This window comes from Antennarius striatus, chromosome 4 (assembly GCF_040054535.1).
Source record: "Antennarius striatus isolate MH-2024 chromosome 4, ASM4005453v1, whole genome shotgun sequence".
In the NCBI taxonomy this organism is placed as follows: Eukaryota; Metazoa; Chordata; class Actinopteri; order Lophiiformes; family Antennariidae; genus Antennarius; species Antennarius striatus.
The window spans coordinates 18659201-18681386 of NC_090779.1; the positions used below are offsets into that span (position 1 = coordinate 18659201).

The 22186-nt window shown below is 38.3% G+C and overlaps 1 protein-coding gene across 1 annotated transcript in view; it reads right to left on the bottom strand.

The window, feature by feature from the left end:
• The window catches only part of cdh13 (cadherin 13, H-cadherin (heart)), a 370468-nt gene that overhangs the window by 105913 nt on the left and 242369 nt on the right, over positions 1 to 22186 (bottom strand). Inside the window, exons 8-10 of the mRNA XM_068313468.1 lie at positions 20041 to 20181; positions 5628 to 5810; positions 5288 to 5541 (exon numbers count right to left, since the gene is read on the bottom strand). Coding sequence (XP_068169569.1) covers positions 5288 to 5541; positions 5628 to 5810; positions 20041 to 20181 — 578 coding nt within the window. The remainder of the gene's footprint in view (positions 1 to 5287; positions 5542 to 5627; positions 5811 to 20040; positions 20182 to 22186) is intronic.

A 22186-nucleotide genomic window follows, 5' to 3' on the forward strand; every position in this document is an offset into this window, starting at 1 on the left:
ATCTTAGAGGAAATAAGCAGTTTATTTCATGCTGTTTTCTGATTTAAGCATGCACATAACACACACGTTTTTTCTTTTTTAATTTTCTCAATTCCTTCCAAAGCTATAATCAAATATGCATTGATGATGTCCTCTGGGACTTCCTCTGCTCAAACTATGGTCATCAGTGCAGCTAAGGTCTTTTTCTTTCTGTTGAAAACACAGGCTCCTTTTCTCATTTAGCATCAATTACTTCAGTGTGAATAGTTCCTCCACAACTGATTTGAGTCCTGTCACTGGAAATCACACCTAATTAAATTAGCAGACATTCCTAATGAGACTTTAGATGTATTTGATCCCTTCGTCATTTGTCTAGGTAAAGGCAGGAAAAGTGTGGTGGAAAATTTTAATACAATAAAATAATACAATAATATAACAAAATAATATCATTTAATTGAACCAAAGATCTGGATTGTTGTGTGTCATATTATTCAGCGCTTGTGAAGGTGGCCCCAGGATGTCTCCAGGTCATGAAGATGCTGCATGAAAATAATTCCTGTTAGACCATATTTGGAAATGCTTGCATGACTGTGGGTATCCTTGGAAGAAGTTAGACACTGACAGAAGCGGCTAGCCAGATCATTTCATACACTGTACCTGAAATTAGAATGTATGTTTCTGCACAGGGTCATCCAAAGAATGTCTGCAGCAGATCCTCACAGAGTTCACGTGACTGATTATATTATGTCATCAAATAGTTTTGTGAAACTGTCGATTTGATATTTTCGGTAACGTCTGGAGGTCATGACGTACCAACTGAAAGCTGTAAAGAACTGGTTGAAAGCAGATGGGCAGAGGTTAATACCTCCCCCTAGTCACACCTTTAGGGTATAAAAAATATGTGATCCATTTTTTAGCTTGTACTTGACGTTTTTCCTGTACCCAGAGTACTCTGCAACAACATACCGGAGGACTTTTTTATTGTCTCCAGAGCTCTCATCATGCTTAGATAAGTATTTGTTGAACTTGTCTGTTTGTTGAACCTGTCTGTCTGTCAATATCATCGATGATGTTATTGGACTCATACTCAACCTATTGATGATATTATTGTACTACTACTCAAACTAAACATGACTTGAATGGACAAATAAATATCTTGTATTTTACACTGTCTCCTGTCCTTAACAAAAACGAAACCCCACCACAAAAGCACAAATGGTTATTAACCTTAATCAAGGCTCTGCTCCATTCAGGTCAGTTAAAATTATTAATATACTGCTTGACGTTTTGTATCCTAAAATTAAAGTGAATAAAATAAAGTGAATATTTTCCATTCACTTTGGCTCATAACAGATTAATTCGGTTATTATACCTTTTCATCTTTCTCAGTCAGGTTTAAATAATCAAGTAGTGAATGTTAATCTCTTAATGAAATATTCTTGACTTGTTTCATTCCTTCTTATTTCTCTCCACATAAAGTCTTATTCTTAGAAAAGCATCTCTTAATTTTAAAGCCTTGAATCAGCTGCAGATTACTAAACTCCTTTTATTTTCTGCTGTGATTTAAATGGATGTCTCCTGTATGTCTGTTTGATATGAGGCTATCATTTGTTATTATTTTGTTTTTCATGTTGTTTTATTGAGGATTGTTGAACAGCCTGTTGTTTTTGTTGCATTTTAATATGTAATTAAGATGCTTTGGCTTCTGTCTTGGCCTGGTGTCTCTCTATTTTAATTTACCTGCTTAATATGCATAACCACAACTTAAAAAAAGTTATGGTTATGCATACACACATAGATACATACATACAAACATGGTGTGACTTGTCAAAAACAACAAAAAATAGGATCTGGGTAATTATAAAAAATCAGCAATCGACAGGGCTATTTTTTTTCAGGTTAACTAGCCTAAATTCCGAACCTTCATTTTTAATACAAAAACTTTAAAAGACATAAAAAATTTCATTTTCTGTGCCGTTCACAATGTGAAAAATTATGTTATCAGACTTCAGGATCATGGATAGGGGCCGATTTCATGAACAAGGCAAGAAGATTTAGCTTAATGAAAAAAGTCTGTAAAACTTAATATTATCACACCATAGATGCACATTTTACATGTCATGTCAAAATAACTCCGCAGATATACAAGAAGTAGAGATGTACAAACTAGAGAGGGTGGGGGAATCCCTCCAATACCACCAACAAATCGTACCCTGTATAAATACATACATACAGGGTAGCATCTGGGCCACGATGTTTTCTCAAGGGAAATATCATCCTACTCTCATCCACCTCCTCCAGCGAGGACAGTCCATGCTCTCTTGACCAACATGTCTAGTCTCTTCCTATCACTCTCTGCTTCCTCAATCCCAGCAGAGCAATATAGAGAAGTCTGCCGATGCTGGCACAATGTTCTAAGAGAAGTCAACGTGTGTGTGTGTGTGTGTGTGTGTGTGTGTGTGTGTGTGTGTGTGTGTGTGTGTGTGTGTGTGTGTGTGTGTGTGTGTGAGAGTGCGTGTGTTACAAAATTTCCACACAACAAACTACTTTACCTCTTTCCCAGGTGAGCCATAACGGAATGCGTTCGGTTATGATGCTCAGTGAAAACACAACATTGACACTTGAGTCTCACGCCAGTGGGATTTGCTGCAAAGGAATGCCAGTAAGTGGGTTGCCAAAGGCCACGCAGATAAGCAGTAGTAAGGAGTGAATGATTGTGAATAACTAATATGAAACTGTTTTCTCTTTTTATTTTGTTTGGTGAAAACCTTCCAGCCAAGGCTCTCTTCATTCACAGATGCATGAAATCAGAAATAGACAGCGGGGCTTTTATCTTTTTATAATCCTGCCTCTACATATTTAATTTATGTGATATCAACTGGCTCTTCAAATTATATCTTTTTAGAATGAGGGTACTACTGATTTCCTCTGCCTAAGTCAATTCAATTATTCGCCTTATTTTCTGGAATGCTACCTCTGAAAAGCAATGTTAAGTGGTTCCTTGTAATATAGTGTATGTCTGCAACTATTATATGCATTGTCATCTGTAACAAGGTAGGATTAATATTTCTCTTGTAAGGTAAAATTGATCTACAACTGGTCACCATAAGAATGTTCCTTTCCGAATTGTCACAACATCTATCTTTAGCATTTGGATTTAATTCCAAATGCTTGTTTGCTGGGACGCTAATCTGAGACAGGGAAATTCTTAAATATTTCATGAGTTAACAGGTGAGCAAGGCTAGTATTTTATTACTCTTGTGTAAGCATTTAGCTCATAACATGAGCTTAATGCTTACATATCATGGTTTAGAACTAGTTGAAGGTCTCCCTTGGGCCCTATTTTGCACACTCTCATGTAAGGAATTGTGACGTGTTTCTTTGAGTGATTCAGGGGTAATTGTCATCTAGCCCAGTGGTCCTCAACCTTTTTTTGCACCATGGACTAGTTTATCGTTAGACAATATTTTCAAGGACCAGCCTTTAATGTGTGGTGGATAAATACAACAAAATAAAACGATACAACCACCATAAAAACTGGTATATTGCAGAATTTTTTTTCTTCTGTCTCCTCACTGGCTCTTTTACCACGCACAAAGAAAATTTCCAAAGCGTTTGTTTTTTGCTTGTTATGCTAGCTTGGGAGTTTTAATTTAGCGGTAATGTATTCTACTGTATGTTACCAGCCACAGGGGTCTCTTTAAGAAGGTAGCTGTGACTGAGACAAGCATGTTGCATCAAGAGTGAGTCATAGACAGTTGTGGCAGAGAGAATTTGATAGTTTTCCAAAACACGGACAATTATTAACTGCTTCTTCAGAAGCAGATAATAAATACAATTGAAATAATAGAAATTATTTATTCTTTCTGTGGGGCCCAGTACCAATTGACCCGTGGATCAGAGGTTAGGGGCCACTGATCTAGCCCCTTAGATGGCGACAAAACATTTTCAATAAAGACACTTAATGCAGTGCTTCAAAGAAAATCCTTGAGTTTTGAGAGTAGAGACAATGTAAATGAAAGATGGCTATTCTTTTGTTTTTATCTGTAACGTAGGCCATATTTGTCACAAGTTGTAGAGAACTGTACTTTCATGATATCAAGGGACACCTCAGCAAGCCAGGCATCTAATCTGATTTTGAGCAGAAAAGAAATATGCTGCCAAACTGCTGTGGGAGTGAGTGGAATTGTGATTGTGAAGAAGTCTTCATAAGCTGCACAGAAGTGTAAGAGTTCAATCTTTCAACATGTTCCATGAATCTACTTTTGCTTTTGTAATGCGTTTGATTATAAATGAAGTTATAACAGTTATACCAACAAAAATAACCATCATTATCAACATTTCATAACTATAAGAAAATAGTGGAAAAATCTGTTTGTACCAAAATCTGTTTTTCCACTGCCACAGTATATTTACTGTATAGTCAGTCCAGTTTGTCCCATCACATATTTTGACAGTAATACGGTCTAGCGACCTGACCGTTGATCCCTAGCCGCCACTGATGAGACCTTTATGGGCGTGTGTCTCAACTTGACACATCATTCAGTGGCAAGGCTCCACGTCATGTAGTATTTGATACCGACACAGTGATTGCACTTTACAGCACATAAAGCAGCATCAATAATTTTAAGCATTTCAGTCACGATCTCGTGAGTTTTATTTCACTGAATCATTATTATCCCCATGTGTTTACTTAACACTATTTTATGATATAAAACTCCAAGGGAGCAGAAAAAGCGAAATCCAAATTAAGACTATAAATTAGGCCTGAAAGCCAATAAACGCAATAATGAGTTTTCCATCTTGTAAAATAAAATGCAGTAAGTTATGGGGCTATTCCGGCACTACGACGAATAATTTTTATTGTAGCACACTGTGAATTCAATGGCCTTGGTGTAATGTTGATGGTAATATTTAATAGAGGGCTTTTCTCCATCAAAGTTAAAATTAATCAGCAGTCCCATGCTGACATTTCACTTCAGTGGGGTGAATAGCTTAATATGTGACAGTAAAATGTGTGATGTCCGGGTAATATCTTTCATCTTTTGACACAATGAAGACAGATAAAGCATACTGAGAAAATAGGACAAGAAATTATTGAGGACAGATCTGGTGGAGATGTGATGTGTTAGAAAAAAAAACAACCCTTATTACAAATGATACTGAGCCACAAACTCCTGAAGACGGCATTAAATCTAACCTAACAAGCGCACTACAGTTCTTTCCACCTCTCATTTTATTATTCTCTGGACAGCTACAGTTTTGCAGCTCTACTTTTTCCACGTTTTCTTTTAGCCGAGTTCCTTACCTGATGCCCTGTATCTGCAATATATCTGGATCTGTTGCATTGAGAGAGGCCACAAAGCTGCCCACGGGTATATTTTCCATCCTGGTGACTGTCAGGGGGTCGGGGAAGAAGACAGGGCCCTCGTTGATATCCAGGACGGTCACGTGGACAGTGGCTGTGGAGCTGGGACCATAGCCAACATCAAAAACCAGAGGATCCTCATTCTCTACTTTGATGAGTAGTGTGTGGAAGGCCGTGGCCTCGTAGTCCAAGGGCTGAGTAGGGAAAATGATTGGGAAGGTAAGGGAGAAGTAATTATATTACCTACTGCACACTGCATGGAGAAAGGCAGATGTTTTACCTTGATAACGGAGAGCATTCCCTCGTTATTATCTGGGTTGGTGTGGATCTCAAAGCTCTGAGCGGCATCTCCGTTAATTATGGAGTAGATAGCTCTTCCTGCTCCTGTGGCTGGGTCGTCTCTGTCATCCACCGTCAGGTTGACCACTACACCTGTCGAGCCCTCATTCACATATGCTTCAAACTGAGGAGACAGACAGACAAATCACCACTAATGAGCGGGAAGAACTTACTGAAGATACCCGAATTTATAGATGATAATGGGCAAATGAGACTGGTCAGAGAGGACACAGAAAATAGGATAGATGAGGACTCTATTAGGAACCGATAACTTTGATGATATGCTCAGACTGAATCTGAAGTGAGTTTTAGAGGCAGCACGGTTGCACTCTAAGTCCCAATTGGATGAGATATGAATAAGTTGATAATGTTTTAAAGTGAAGTGAAAGAGCTTATTCTGAATCTGCATGAAGATATTTGTAAAGAGACAAGAAGAGAGGAAGAGGAGTGGAAAGTGTAAAAATCTGAGCTATTAATCAGAGACTGTACATTGGGCATACTTTGCACATGTAAACACATATGCATGTACTCAGCTCATATGTTTATTGATAGGGAAGTTAATATATGCAAAATACAGGAGGTGTTTAGTGTGAGCACAAGCTGTCTGGTGAAAAATATAGTTTCACCCTCAGTCTGGTATCATATAGAGCACCCCATGGAGTTTATGGCCACTAATGATACAGTTTAACTATATTTTTACAAATGGGCTTGTTAACATTGTGTATGTGCATGAGAATGTGAGCAATGCGACATTCTGGCCAGTGATTTACTGAACTGCTGGAAACAGCAAAACACAAAGAAGCATAAAGTATATTGCACCAATCAAAGACAATGGAAAAGAAGAGTGCAAGCAAGCAAATATGGATCCAAACAATAGAAAGTTTAATTGAAAAAAAGTGACTTTGCAGATGTATTAGAGGGTGGGAAATGCATTTGTTAGACCCCGAGACAAAACATAATGCATTTTGTGGGAAACTCGTTGTAAATACAGTGCAACTTTAATCTCTTTGTTATTAACCTCAGATGGACCATCGTCCTTTTTAGATTTTTTACCATGGTAAAATTCTAATTATTAGGAGCCCTTCAAGTCATATGGTTAAATCCAATGAAAGCATTGAGGAAACACAATTTTGGAGAAGGATTCAAAACATATGCTGTAAATGCAGGTACAAAGAGAGGAACCCGTATCCCTCCTATCAATGCATTTACCCTGAAAGGCTTCTACTAAAGACCACATTGTGAGGAAGGCTACCCCGCAGAAGCTGCAGTAATTCTGAGTCTCTTTGTGGAAGTGTGTGTGTGTGTGTGTGTGTGTGTGTGTGTGTGTGTGTGTGTGTGTGTGTGTGTGTGTGTGTGTGTGTGTGTGTGTGCACGTGTGTGTGTGTGTTTGTGTGCGTGTCAGGACCATTATGGTATCAGAGCTTATACTGTAATCTTTTAGACACAGAACACTCTGTTTAAGGATAGTGCGGGTCCAGCCTTGATTACTGTGTCTCCTGCCAGCCCACGGTATTGTTACTTCACAGATTACCCTCTTACCACCATACACTGCTTGGCTCGATGCATTTATCTAAAGAGAGACAGGCATCGATCCACCCCCCCTACCCCCCCGTCCGAACCTTGTAAAAAACACTTTGAACCATTCATAGTCAGACAGGGAATCAGGGTAAGTACACAGTGTTCTTCAAAGTCCTCCTCCCACTCAGAAATAGATTTTCTTGTTTCTATATCTAACTGCTGAAAGTGAAATATTTTTATGTGCTCATTGGAAATCTGATTGTAAGAGGCAGTGCCACAAGCCTGCATCATGACATCACATCGAGTTTTGAAATAAATTGTGGTCCAATTTGAAACTCACAAAGTGTAATGTAGAAAACTCATGTCTTTAGTCAACGGTTTAGTGGGAGGCATCTTTTCTGGAGGAGAAAAACACGGAACCAAATAAAATAACTAGTTTTTTTTCTTCTTCATAAAAGAACAGCATTTTTGACACATACTACACCAAGCAGACTATTTGTATGTATTCAAAGTATGTAGGGAAGGAAGTTCGTTCTATTTCTGTTGAGATCAAGATGGCCGATCCTTTCATCCCATTAACTTGTGTCAAAGATTCAAGGGGAAACTTGCTGCAAACTTGAAAAAGTCAAGTACTCCTTTTTAAAAAAATGACTGGATGAATGGATGGGGTGTCTTTGAAATTTAATACAGAAAGCATTGTCTCAACTTTAGTACAGTCACGAAAGTCAATCGCGATGAACTCACGACATGCTCAGGTATAAGCACTGTGATCAGAAACCAATGTCTGTCTCCAGCATTCCCATGCTCATCACCCACCTTACACTTCAAACTAAAATGCAAAATTTACAAGTCCTCGGTCTACCCCCCCCCCACACACACACACACACACAAATACAGTGCAGACATAGACAGCAGCCGGTCAGATTGGTTTATTTATGCAGGGCAGTCATGCAGTAGGAGGACATGCTGTATTCTGTGTGATGTGAGGCCACTGGGCTCCTGCCCTGCCGCTGATAAGGCCTCAATTTCACCTAGAGCACAAAGCAACCGGTAACCTGAAAGACTAAGAGGAAATTACTAACTAGGAGGCAGAGCTGGCCTGAAATTGCTTAAACACAGAGTAGAAGAGTGAGATAGCACAAGGGAGAGGAAAAAAGGGCCACCTTAAGGTTTGCTATAATCAAAGCGTGTGTATGTGTGTTTGTCTATGCAGGGCTGTATGTGTGGTTGGGTGGGTGGGGGAGGGGGCTTGTTTTCTTTTTACTGCTCAAGACAGAGAGTCAATTAAAGTTTCATATAGAGATCCGGGGGTGAATGGACGGACGTACGGACAGACAGACAGACGTTTAAGATTATAAGCAGTATAATATACACAGGCAATGATTTTCTGCTCCCCAAATCTTTTTAAGTTTCAAAGATCTCTCCCATAAATATAAAGGTGATGTCATCCCACCGAGAAAAATGATTGCCAGTTTTTGAGTCAAAACACGTCATGAACACAGGATAAGTTGAAATATAAGAAAAGATAAACCCAGCAGTAGTTCTAGCGGTGCTATTTTTAATACATTGGGTGTGGTCACTGGTCTTCAAATACACTCCACTGTTGAGGCTATGATATGTAAATTAACAGCATAGATGACAAATAATAATCTTACAAACTTGAACTATGATCAGATTAGACATTGTGCTGATTCATGTACGTTACAATTTATCTAGTTAATGAGCTGAATTCCTTTTTATTAAATAATATTAATCTAATATTGAAATTGTTGCAATTCCAAGTGGTGTATTTTCATAGTCAATGAGCCACATTATGAGAGTTGCTTTTAGGTGTAACAATAAATGTCGAAATGGTTGCCATGGTGGAGCTAACAGGCTAAGTTAATATGATGAAGAGTTGGCTCTGAGAGCAATGTTAAAAAAAAACAACACCTTTATTATAATAATGTAAATATAAAACGTGACGATGACTGGCTATAATTATTAATTATCTGTGGTGCAACAGAATGCATTGGGTTTTTTTTAATTCATTTAGCTCCATTTGACATCAGTTAACTTCACAGTATTAGTGGCATCATTTAAGGAGCTAAGGAGGAATTAGTGTTCCAAAAAAAAAAAGGAAATTTAATGATAAATCAAAAACAAAAACAAGAGAAAATTTGAATAACTATATCTTGCAAAATTCAAGAACCTAGTCTATGATTGTGGTCACCTAATACACAATCATTCTAGCAGGACCACTGTAACAACGCTAAACATGCTAAAGCATTTATCTTTTACATTGTTTTTCTTTCATGTCGCTTAGAACCTTGGTTTGTTAAGATCAGCAAATTAACACAAAATAGCTGCTGATTCGTGAAACCACAACAAAATTTTACAAAACTTAAATCTCACAATTGTCAACAATGTTTGACATGGCTCAAGACCTTCATAAATATTCAGAATACCTCATTTCCAGCAGATGGAGGTGCAAAGGAAGCCTGGAATCCTGGCAAAGGGCCAGGAAACAAAATTTAGGCCTTGGAAGAGTAGACACATCTTTCTGCTTTACAGGGGAACTCTAAATGCTCTCTGCCTCATTAACACTAATATGGAAATTGTCTCCTATTTTTTATACGAGCTTTTAATTTGTCTTTCTTTGCCAACTGGCATTGCTTGGTTGTTACAAACCCATGACCAAAACCTTTTTCTCCTAGTTTAACTGCGATCAGAGGTAGGAATTTAATATGAAAGGATGTAGACTAAGTGAAAATAATGAAAACAAAGAATGAGACAGGGTGATAGACAAAATGAGTCTGTAACACTAAAACAAGTAAAGCTTTAATGGGAGACAGGCTGTCAAACCATCAAATTTATCAAATTGTTTTCCCTCTCATGGACAAATACAACTAAACATGGAGAATATAATTACAGTCAAACACTTATATGCATAGCACCACATTCTATTGCACAAACAGAGACAGATTGACAGAGTTCACATCAATTTATTTTATTCCTGGATGTCTGTCAGAGTAAGTTATAAATACAGATGACAGTTGGGGCTGTGATGACAAGCAGCCAGACAGACAGTTTACCATCTGCTCATTTGTTCTAATGGAAAGTACTTTATGATACGTCTCTGCCCATAAGTTTGTCTCTGAAAAACTAACATACATAACAGGAGACCATCACATTAAGCTTCCCAAAACAAGATTCTATGGCTCATTTCACTCTATTTCAACATCTTGACAGAACAGACCCACCTCCAAGGTATTTCAGATTCTCTTTTTCACTGCAACATTTTTCATCAACCCAAAGCAGTTTCTACAGAGAGAGAACATAATCTGTCTATTGTAAGTGGACAAAATCTAATGCCCTATCTGACACAGCATGCTGAAACCTAAAACTGATGTGATACCTTGAATGTAACATCTCTTTGTTAAGTATCTTTGATAATAATAAAGTACTGAGATAGACATAATCGAGGTAAAGGTGGAAAAGAAATCTCTTAAGCAGAAATCATACATTTTCAAGAACCTGTTTGTCGTTTATCTGCTTTCTAAAACAGCTTAACTCCCAGCAGAACCAGGAGTAGACAGAGTGCAAATCTGTAAAAAACATCTTTATTGTACCAGCATCAAGCTGAAATGAAACCAAGAGCCCATAATGGCTCATCTTCCCACACAATCTTATGCTGTGTGTGTGTGTGTGTGTGTGTGTGTGTGTGTGTGTGTGTGTGTGTGTGTTTAGAATTGGCAATTTATCTCTCTGTCATCCCCCCATCCATTTGCCTTTTACCCTACCCCGGCTTTAATCCTGCCTACAGGAAGTGTGCCTGGAGAGTTAATGAGCTTACCTGTGTCTTTATTAAATTTGTTTCCAAAGATAGATTTTCGATGAATCTGACATTCAGCAAAGCCGCTTTTCTGCTTTTGCGAAACATGACAGCCCTCATATTTGTCAATGCAGCTGACTTAATTTAAGAGAAACATAACAATCCTCCAGGAATACAGGCCTGCGGTGAATTAACAATGTGCCTCAAACACACTGGCGGCCATTCAAGTGGTACAGTTAGCAAAACTCTTACCACTGACTGTCATACAGATGACAAAATAGTGCATCACCACAAAAGCATGACCCTACACACTTTTGCCTACTCGACGGCTAAACCATCTTTATTAATTTAATTAATTAACTTTAAATTTACAGTGTCTAGTATACTGTAAGTTTTGTTTTTTCTTCCTTCAGTTTTGAATGCCTGGTTTTGCAAGTTTTGCTGTTGGTCAGGGGAGAGATAAGTGCAAGTCCAATTATGTATGGTACTGCAACATACGAGGAAATGCCAGAGCAGCAATAAGGACATGGTCACTAGCTGGGACCCCAACTGTCAATCATGGTTAATTGTGTTTGTTCCAGACAGCCAAACATGTAGCGTGGCAACAGGGACCTGACACCCAGGTTTTTGCAGTGGTGTATGTCAACGCTTTCTCTGCATCACCAGTGTCTAATACAGCAGGAAGATGGAACAAACATGTGTTAACTTGAGCAATCATAATTTTTATAGGAAATTCTTCAGCCTATTAAGGTGTTGATTGATATTTCAAAACAGTTCCGATTTCCCCCTTTAAAAAAAATAAAATCAAACTGTATGGATGATGCAGATATTCACGGGTGCAACAATGGTGATTAAATAAATAAATAACTCATTCTGTGTTTGTGGTATATCATTTATTATTTGTTATTTTTTAAACACAAGACCATAAGTCCATTACTTATTTTCCTCCATCTGATGCACTCATTAAGCAATGGGATGTAAATTTGTACTTTGCTTTGAGCAAGCACACATTAGCCCACTTAATGCAAATGGAAAGCTTGGTTTACAGTCTATTAGGTAAAGATTTGTCCTGCAATTTGCCTCAATGAGAGATCCCACAAGGAGAAAGGACTAACGGGTGATACAATTGTTAATAACAGCAATCTGGTAATCAGTAGTAACATCTCTCACTGTACTGTATAAACCTATCAACCATAACATTTCAGCCACATGCCTATATTGTGACAGCCCCATTTTACCAATAAAACAGTTCTAGCTCATTGAGGAATTGATTTCAAAAGTATATCTTGCAAATTCCACAAGTTGTTTGTTGCGTCTCTGTGTATCAGACTTGTTTGCCTCGCACATCCCATTGAATTGAAATCTGAGGTCTTTGGAGCTCAATACAATACTTTCAACTTGTCATCGTGTTCAAAAATGTATGTGAAAATTCTTGGTCATCTAAGTCATGGCAGATCTCCAATAACAACTGGGTTTCAACTACCCCAAACATAATGTAATGATTTTGATGCCTCCTACAAGGCTTAATATCTCTCCACCAACCATGCAGAACTGAAGAGGTCTCTTGGGTGAGAGGCAAAATGTCTTTGAGCATTTCCTAAAAGTCTAGTTGTCTTTAGAGAATGCAGAGATCTTAGTATTATAAAATATTCCATTGCTGTGGGGTCCAATTCTAATGCACCACTTGTAGTATATTGGGCATTCTGACTTACATGCACCTCTGCTGACCCACATGCAGCAAGCTATGATGTACTGTGAAGTTGCTCTTCTGTAGGGGTTGTCAGCACAGGCTGGTTTGTAACTTTCTGCACGCATCAATGAGCCTAGGATACCCATGATCTTGTCAAGGTTGCTGCTTTTTATTCTTTAGAACCACAATTGTAAGGTACTAACCACTGATGATTGGAAACAACCAACATTAAACGACAAGCAAGTTGTGATGTTTGATGTTGTGATGAAATGTTTATTTTGATATGTGTGATTTTCTTTTAAAAGTACAGTGTTTGAATATGTATATTTTTACTATATTGTAAATGTATTTTATTGATTTTATTATTTTATTGCTTTTACTGCTTTTTATACATCATGGCCAGGGGACTACAGATGGAAACTAGCCTTCTGGCTAATTCTGGCTAATTCCGTGTATAATCATGTGTTTTATGAAATTGCACTGTCCCCTTCAAATAAACTAAACTAAAAAAATATTTTATAGCCAGAATGTGTGAGTGTGGCTTGCGCAACCAAAAATACGGACATTTTCGATTGGAATACAGCAAACTATGATTAACCTCCCTTCATGCATCTTTACACTGCACAGTATGAATGATCATCTTGAAATAATGAACATTGTACAATAAAATAAAATCAAGTAAACTCACATCGGCTGTTTTGATTGTGGCACGGTGAGAGAGGGCGTCAATCAAGGTTCGACTTAAGAGCGTGCTTTACACAACATGACTACAGATTTGGAGATGCTCTGACCCCGTCTAGCATCACAAATTGACTTTTGTCAAAGCTACTCAAATTCTTACAATTGACTATTTTTCCCACTGCCAACCCGTCAACCTCAAGGACAAAATGTTCACTTGCTGCTAAATATATTCCACCCACTGACAAATGACAGCATCGAGATAATCAATTTTATTCACTTTACCTGTCAGTGGTTATAATTTTATGTAAAAATGGTCTGTGCTGCACCAAAATCAGTGGTAAGAAGAAAAAAATGTGAAGACTTTTTCATATACAGTAATGGCAAACCTATTGTGAGCTTGCATGATGGCAGGCAGCTGCTTTTGTGATTTCTAACGTTACATTTCTAACCTGTTTTCAGCACATGTGCTTTGTAATTCTTTGACTGATTCTTCACCCTGTAGAAGACCGGGCGTGACAACATGCATTACGGTGTCCGCCACATCTAAATTAAATTACTTTATATAAACCTGTCATGGGCCACCTGTTTAATACAGCTTGCTCCCTTGTCATGATAAAATAAAATAAAAAATGACTCACATATGCATACACAATAAATAACAGATAATTTAAATATCTAAGCAAATGCAGAGTGAAACATTGCTGCAAACCTGGGCAAATTTGCTCCAACATGTATGAGACACATTTTAGTAAATCCATACTCATACTCTATCTCGAGAGAAAAAAAAAATGATATGGAGTATTTAATCACAAATTGCAAAACTTTGAAAGATCTGTCTCTCTACAACTTACTTTAACAACAATGTGTTTGGACGTTTGTGTGTCAATGTCAAAAAACACATTCACCCTTGCACACATTCACATATGGTCTCTAATCCCTCATAACACCTTTCTAATCTAAAACACAGTGCATAAATCCTCTCCCATTCCTTCCTCTTTGTGACAGATATTTCTGGCCGACTCAACCACAGAACAACCCAGGGTTAGCACTGAGAGTGTATCTCGGAGCTACCGAAGCAATCATGTAAAGCCAGGACTAATCTGTGACACCTGGTTGCCGTCCCCCAAGACAGACCAGCACTGACAGGGCCCTGCTGCCCTGTGCTGATCCTACACCCATCACAGCTAATGTCTTTATCACTGGACAGATGGATTGCAGGTGAACATATTCTGCTAGTCATCATAGAGGAGAGAGTGTAGAAAAATAGAGACGCAGAGGGGCAGCAGACAGAAAGACAGACAGGCACAGAGAATTTGTGAAATTGAGTGTAAAAAAACCCCAGACTAGCTGTCAGAGGGTTTGAGTGATTGGAGTGATAAGGTCCATCATGGTCTTGTTATGAGGAGCAGGGCAAATTGGCCCAGTCATAGTGTGGAATTAGCAGACCCAGAGAGACATGAGAGAAGGACATGAGACTAGGAGTCCGGGTGCGGGGGAAGAAAATGACAGGCGGATCATGATAGTGGTGAAGAAGGAACGATGAGGTAACAGAAGTAAAGAAACAAGAAGGGCAAAAGGTCACACCAGTGTGCTGTGATATCAATTTGTATAAAAGTTTAACCATATCAACAACAGCAGTATGAATGAAAGTACTTTGCAATGGTAATCTGTAAAATTGATTGGGAGGGATATTAAGGCATTGACATGTCCTGTATATATATCTTTTCATTTGATACAATTTTCTTTTCTTAAAATTGGACAAGATCTTTACTGTAGCAGTAGTCAGAGAAGATTCTACAGTGATAAATGACTGAAAAAATATTGCATTTTTGATATTAAAAATGGGAGAGAAAAAAAAGTGAATCATCCTTCCTTAAAAATAACTAATGGGAAATGCAGCATGTAAATACAGCATTTCAGACTGCTACAATGGAAATGTTTGCATCATTTATGAAAGGTTTGAAGCATCATCTACCTCTGAGGTAGGACCCAAGTACAGCACAGACTGAGACCAGAGCAGGAATAGTCCAACAGTTTATTCTGAAGCTTCGCACAGAATGGTAGCAATAACCCAGAAAAACAGTCTCAGCAAACAGAATCCCAGCTGACAGGTAGCAGACAAGGAACAAGCAGGCAGGGCAGTCAAAGACAGAAGGCTGGTCAGTTTACCGGGGTAGAGACAAAGAAGACGGGTCGAACACAGGCAGGGTTGAAACTGAGGGAGCAGTCCGGAGATAAATGCGAGAGAGCTATGCATGACACAAAGACAATCTGGCAGAGACTGAGAGAAATGGGAGGGTATATGTACTGAACAGGCAGGTGATAATCAGGTGAGGAAACATAGGTGAAGGTAGTTGCACTGATGAGGTGGGAGTGGCAGGCAGGTAGAGCTGATCAGATGAGAGGAAAACCACGAGCGGATTGTGACACATTGAGGTGATGAGCAACTACTATTGAGGCCCTTTCTTTTTCTTAAAATACAGTAGTTTGTTTCTTTTTGTATTCCATTTTCTCGGATAGTTCCTCAGTACATACAACGGCCTACACAGTCGGTTCATTTTGGCTGTATTTTATGTCACATAGTCTTGGAGCCAGTTGGTTAAGGTTTTACTTCTGTTTTATTCATATACTACATAAACTATATTATAATCCCACTACCAATCAAATAAAACAATGGAAAAGTAATGGATATGACACCTAAATCCACAACCTCTGTCCTTTCTCACCTTAAATTAGCCCAGAAGCTTAACATAACATTCAGTGAAACCATGTCTTGACATTCATAGACAACAGATAATATTGCCCACATATCACATGGATTAAGCTGTTGGTTTCCAGATTACATCAGAAGAAAGTTGAAATTTTACATCTGACCATGTGTCATGTAGATTCTGGATACAGACTGTAATTTAGACAATAAAAATCTGTCCAATGTCATAAAACGTGTGGAACCACCTATAAAGATGATTCATAATAAAGTTGAAGAGCCATATGTGAATTCCAGAACTTCCCTTGGAGAGAAGATAGTAGGAGATGAAATATGGAAGAAAGCAGAGAAAAACAGGTGTTAACAAATAAATTCTGACATGCTTTCTGCTGAAATACCGATGAACACTCACACTGTTAACCAGCATGGAGTAAGATGCTGCTAGTCATTTCTTTGTCCACTCACATTGATTTGCTTTGTATGAATTAAAGAGAGACTACTAAAAGGAGATTCCAGCTTCAACTGCATGCTATGCAGGCCATGACCACAATAACAAGAAAATATATTTTGGAATCAGTGCTTACTTACAACACCAGGCGATCAGTGTTTGCAATAAAATGACAACACACTTTCAATATAACGTTTTGTATTAAAATTTTAGCTTGTTAGAAGCAGATATAATTATATCGTAATAAATGGTGTCTGCATTACACAACAATTTCCAAATGCTGGTTTTCTCATAAATTTCTGATTAGATTAGATTCAACTTTATTGTCATTGCATACGTCACAGGTACAAAGCAATGAAATGCTGTGTATTCCTTTTCCAAGTACAACACAACTTCCTACCTTTTCTCTGAGTCTTTAACAGGAAGTATAATTTCAACACCATCACTGCAGCTTAATTAATTAGGGAGTGGCTAAATCTCCATAGTGATGGAATACATGTTTTTGACGGAGCGGTAGAGGGCGCTCCGTCCATCTCCGTTCCGCGCGCCTCTCTCCCTCGCCCAGGAGAGCGGCCGCGGCAGCGCTCTCATTGTTTCCTGGCAGGACCGCAGGAGTGCTCAGACTATTTCACGCACATTCACGCAGGTCCACACTCACGTGTCCGCATCATACAAACTGTCACGGTAGTGTGCAAACTCGGCGCCTACGCGTTTTCCCCACATCCATACTGAACTTTATGAGAGATGCTCACCTGATGATGCTGCGTTGGTCCGCCTCCGGGTCAGGGGCCAAACCGAGGCACTACCTGGGTGTGGCTTGAATAGCGCATTGTGGCATGCTGTTAGGCCAGCCCGGTACCTGGACTGAACCATTTTGTACATTATGGGATTGTTTCCTATTTTGCGGGGTGTTGATAAATGTTTAACCAGCCATATGATGAAAAAACCCACCAAACTGATCTTTTGCGGCTGTGCCATCAATTTCTCCCCACTGCATTCACGATCCTGTGATAATGTTGTAATAAGCTATGGCTGGCTCTAAGCATTGAGCTGTGCTAAATAGGTCCGTGGAAAAGCACAAACACCCAATGTGGGAATTATGTTTGCTGAATTCAAACAAAATGTCAGCTCATAAAACCTATCTTCACTGGATTTAATGAATAATAGCAGGGAGGAATTCATCTTATGAACATTCATTAGCTTGCTTCCTTCTCCTTGCTCTGTATCTCTGTATCCTTCCACTCCTTTCTACTTCCCTCTAACAATTTGGAAGACTTTGAACACATTTGGTCGGCAGGAGTCCATGAATATTCAGATTCTTTTGAAAGATAGAATTTTGAGAACTTTTAGTTGAATAATTTAAACAGTTAAAGCTTGAGAGCTGCTATTGACAATACCAGGACTGATACACACTTACCAATACATTCAAAATACGATGGCATCTTAGAGGTCACAGATGATTCATGGATGAACTAGGAGCAGTCAGGGAGGTTAGGGGGAGGAGGATTTATATGGGGAGCTTAGTGCTTTCAAACACTTGTTTTTTAAAAGCTCCATTTCTCCCCGCCATTAAATGGATCTCTTCCCAATGAGAAATGAGAACATTAACTGGGAAATGGACATGGTACACTCTGCGCGGCCTTCCCGAGCCCTCTGAGCTGTAACATTTTGCATCTAAGCTGTGCACCTCACAAGCTGCCATGACACCACCATGCATCATAGAAGCGCTGTGAGGGAGGTTTGGTTCGGGTGCGACGTGATGCATTTCCAAAACCTGACAACGGTTGCAGGCGTTTCCATTAACAGCGACGCAGCTCAGTGTTACAACCACACCTGAAGGCACAGTTGGAAAAGGGAGGGCCTATTTTTGGTGTTGATTCATATTTATTTTTATTATCTCACATGGAGGATTGAAGGAGTGATGCGGGTAGAAAAGAAAACGTCCAAATTGGCCATAAGTTGGCATAGGTGGGCTATTTTCCCTTTATTCACACATGCATATTTTATTTTATAGCATAACTTGAAGGCATTAGTTCAGTTTGTTTGATGAACAATAATGCCTCTAGATGTTGCTGAGCATGACTGAAATCTTGACAGAAATACAACATGGCTACTCCCCCTGCTTCTCAGAGATTCCCTTATCTTGCCTCTGACCACATCGCTAAGCTACACTGGCATGTAACAACATTTGAGATGCATTCCTTACACACACACACACACACACACACACACACACACACACACACACACACACACACACACACACACACACACACACACACACACACACACACACACACACACACACACACACACACACACAAACACACACACACACACACACACACACACACACACATACACATACACACACACACACACATCCATGCGAGTTATTTATTGAGCTTTACCTTTAGCTGGGAAGGACTGCAATATTTCTTTATATGTGAAAGTTTAAGGTCTTTCTGAGCTGGATATTCTTTGAATGGGTAAAAACATGGATGAAATGTGTTGAAGTGGGATTGTGTCAGGGCATCTGAGCATGGCTCGGGTGACTCTTTTTAATTAGAGGTTAGTTTTCTGACAGTGCGTTTACCTTTTGGTACTCATATGAGTACAAGTCCACCTGTCAAGCAGTCCCCATATGAGCCATCGCTACTTTACTACCCTACAAAGGCAAAGCGCAGTATCTCCGTGACATTTTTTTCATTCTTATTCAAATGTAAAAGAGAGATTTAAAAAATGAAAACATATTAATACCTTCACTGAAATTGCAAATTGATTTATTGGCTATAGATCTAATCCATCATCAAAATCTCTTGTTTTTATTGAAATGGGATATGCTTTAAAAGACACTCCACTTCCTGAACTCCTCCAGTTTCAATTCCCACAATTCCTCATATGTTTGAATTCTTTACTTGAAAATGCAAGATTTTTACTTCAGCTGTGCTGACATTTTTTGGTTTTGGTCAGTCTTTGAAATTAATCATTATTCACAGGGCGCAGTCTCTTTTTTTGAAAATACTTGCTGAGTGCTACCAAAAAAGATTAAAAATATTATAACAGAGATATTACAACAATAATTGACTACTGAAAAACATATATAGCAAAGCAGATGTAACTGAGGTTAATTAGTGAATGAAACTATGTCAATTTAATGCAAAAACAACAAATCAAAGTAAGGAAAAGCAGCAGACTGAGTAAAGGTTCCTATGTAAAAAGGAAGCCACCTGAAGGCTTCTTGTATTTGTGCTCTCTTTGTATTTTCTGCTCTTCAACTCTTCTCTACATTGTTGTCTCTATCCACACTTGTGTTTAATGAAAATAATAATTTGGAGTGTCCTTCATAAACAGAAACCAATCAAAGTTTGACATTGAGAGGGCCATGTGATTTGTGTTTGTAGTACAGTGTGACTTTTAGCATGAAGTGAAACCTTTTGTGATCCTACTGTGACAAGGGGACGTGAAAAGACAGGAAAGAAAGGCTGTTTCTCACCAGTGGATGTGTGAACTCAGGGGCGTGGTCATTCTTGTCTGTGATGGTAATAGTAGCTGTGGCTGTTCCAGTCAGGCCCACCTCACTTCCTGCCATGTCCTTGGCCACAATCTCTAACTCATATGTTGTGGTTGGCAGCGTCTAAAAAAAAAAAAATCATCAATAGAGTTAGAAATTTGAAAAAAAAACAACTTAAGTTACATTAGCATAAGTGTCTAAATGACTAATAGATAAACAGAAACACACAAAAAGGAAGAAAAAGCATGACAGTAAGTAGAATAATCTATGAATAGTAGAGAAGGTATTTTAGAGAAGATTTGTGGGAAAATTCATTATTGGATGAATGATTAGCCACATGAATGATTAAATTAATCCACTTCAAGCGAAAGTGATCACTTATCGTAATTTTAAAACCCTTTAAAACCCGTTAACAAACCTTGAAACCTCCTTTAAAAGTCGAGAAGAGCATTGAATGTACAAGATAGAGAGATGAAGCCTGAAAAGAAATGATCACAGTATACATATGCACCCTTGTGCTCAAATAGCTGTCCTAAAAACTCATGTGAAAGCTCAAAAACATCAATAAAGAAAAGGGTAGTAATTTGCCTTTTGAAATTCATTAATGTAATAACAGATGGGCTGTTAAAAGTCAGAGAAAAGGTTCCCCGACGATATGCAGAACAGGATCAAAGTATAAGTACACTTCCAAGGTTTGTGCTCATCCATTTCAGAAATCCCTAAGGGCTTATAGCTGGTTTTACACTGACTTTCCGCAGTGCTTTGGGGCAACAAAGATAAGATTTTGCAGGCCCTGCCTGAAAAGACAAAATACTTTCCTAAACATAATCCATAAAATCAGAGCGATCATTCCAGGACTTGAAAATTATGTCGCTATTGCCTCCCTTTTTTTAATTATGATTTTTAGTTCATTTGTTCAAGGTAAAATAAAACACTGAGAGTGGAGCAAATCCTACTCTAAACCCAAGGACACAAATGAAGTGTAATGATTCCAAGAGTAGATTCACACACGGGCCTGGGAGTAGGATCTGTCCTTGATTACAAAGTACCTCTCCTGAAGCACAAACCTCAAAATTATATATGTAAGTCATTTAGTGGCCTGCCAGCATCTGTAATCTATAGAACAATTGGAGAATCATAGCTCCATACGCTGGATGGCATTTATAATAATGATCACAGCAGCAAAATAATTTGTTGCTACAATTCACATTAGAAATATTGAATGGAGTCTATAAATAACAGGAAGTCGGGGTAAAACTAACATTTATTTGCTGCTGTGGTGTTTTCTCACTACTGGGGGTGTTAACTGTCACACGCTTAATAAACTTTATCCATCACTGAAAATGCTGCTCCCTTCAAGTGCACATGTACTCTTGTCTCACTATAATGTTTCTTCATATATAGTGGAAACATGAAGTCAATGCTGTCTTGAAAATACAGAATACGAAAAGTCTCGCCTTCTATATGATTTATTAAATTTTCTGTTAAATAAATGATATACATGGCGAGACTTTTCGTATTTTTTTGTTTTAATTTAATTTTAATTTAATTTGACTGTTAGTCAGAAAAAAAGGCAACAAACAAATTTAGGTGAAATGAAAGGAGCAGCTTTAGAAGCAGCATAGGAAATTTTACATTTTACAGAGTACTTAAATAATTGTTCTGTTCTGTTGAATTAAAATGATATCACTAATATATAATTTGTGAGTGTGCATTGATTTCTAATGTTTATTTTAATTTCATCAGCTCAAAATTAGAGTGAAACGTTATCCACTGAAATTGTATTCTGAGGTCAGGAAAAACATATGACATAGAAAGCCAGTTCAGGCTCTTCTTTTTTCACACCACTCAGAGTTCATTTTACCTGAAGAAAGTAGTGCATCCCTGGGGTGCGTTTCAACAAAACTTTGATGTTCATGCATCCCAAACGTAGTAACAGAATATACGGTAGAAACCATATATGCAAGGATTGAGTTTTGGCAATAGCACAATATAAAAACTAAACAAACTGTTAACGATTTTATTAATAACGATGTCATAACTATTTCAGTAAAAAGGAAAACAAAAGGAAATGACATATTATTTTTATCAAAATGTTACAGCCTGGTGGTCATTCTTAATAAACAGT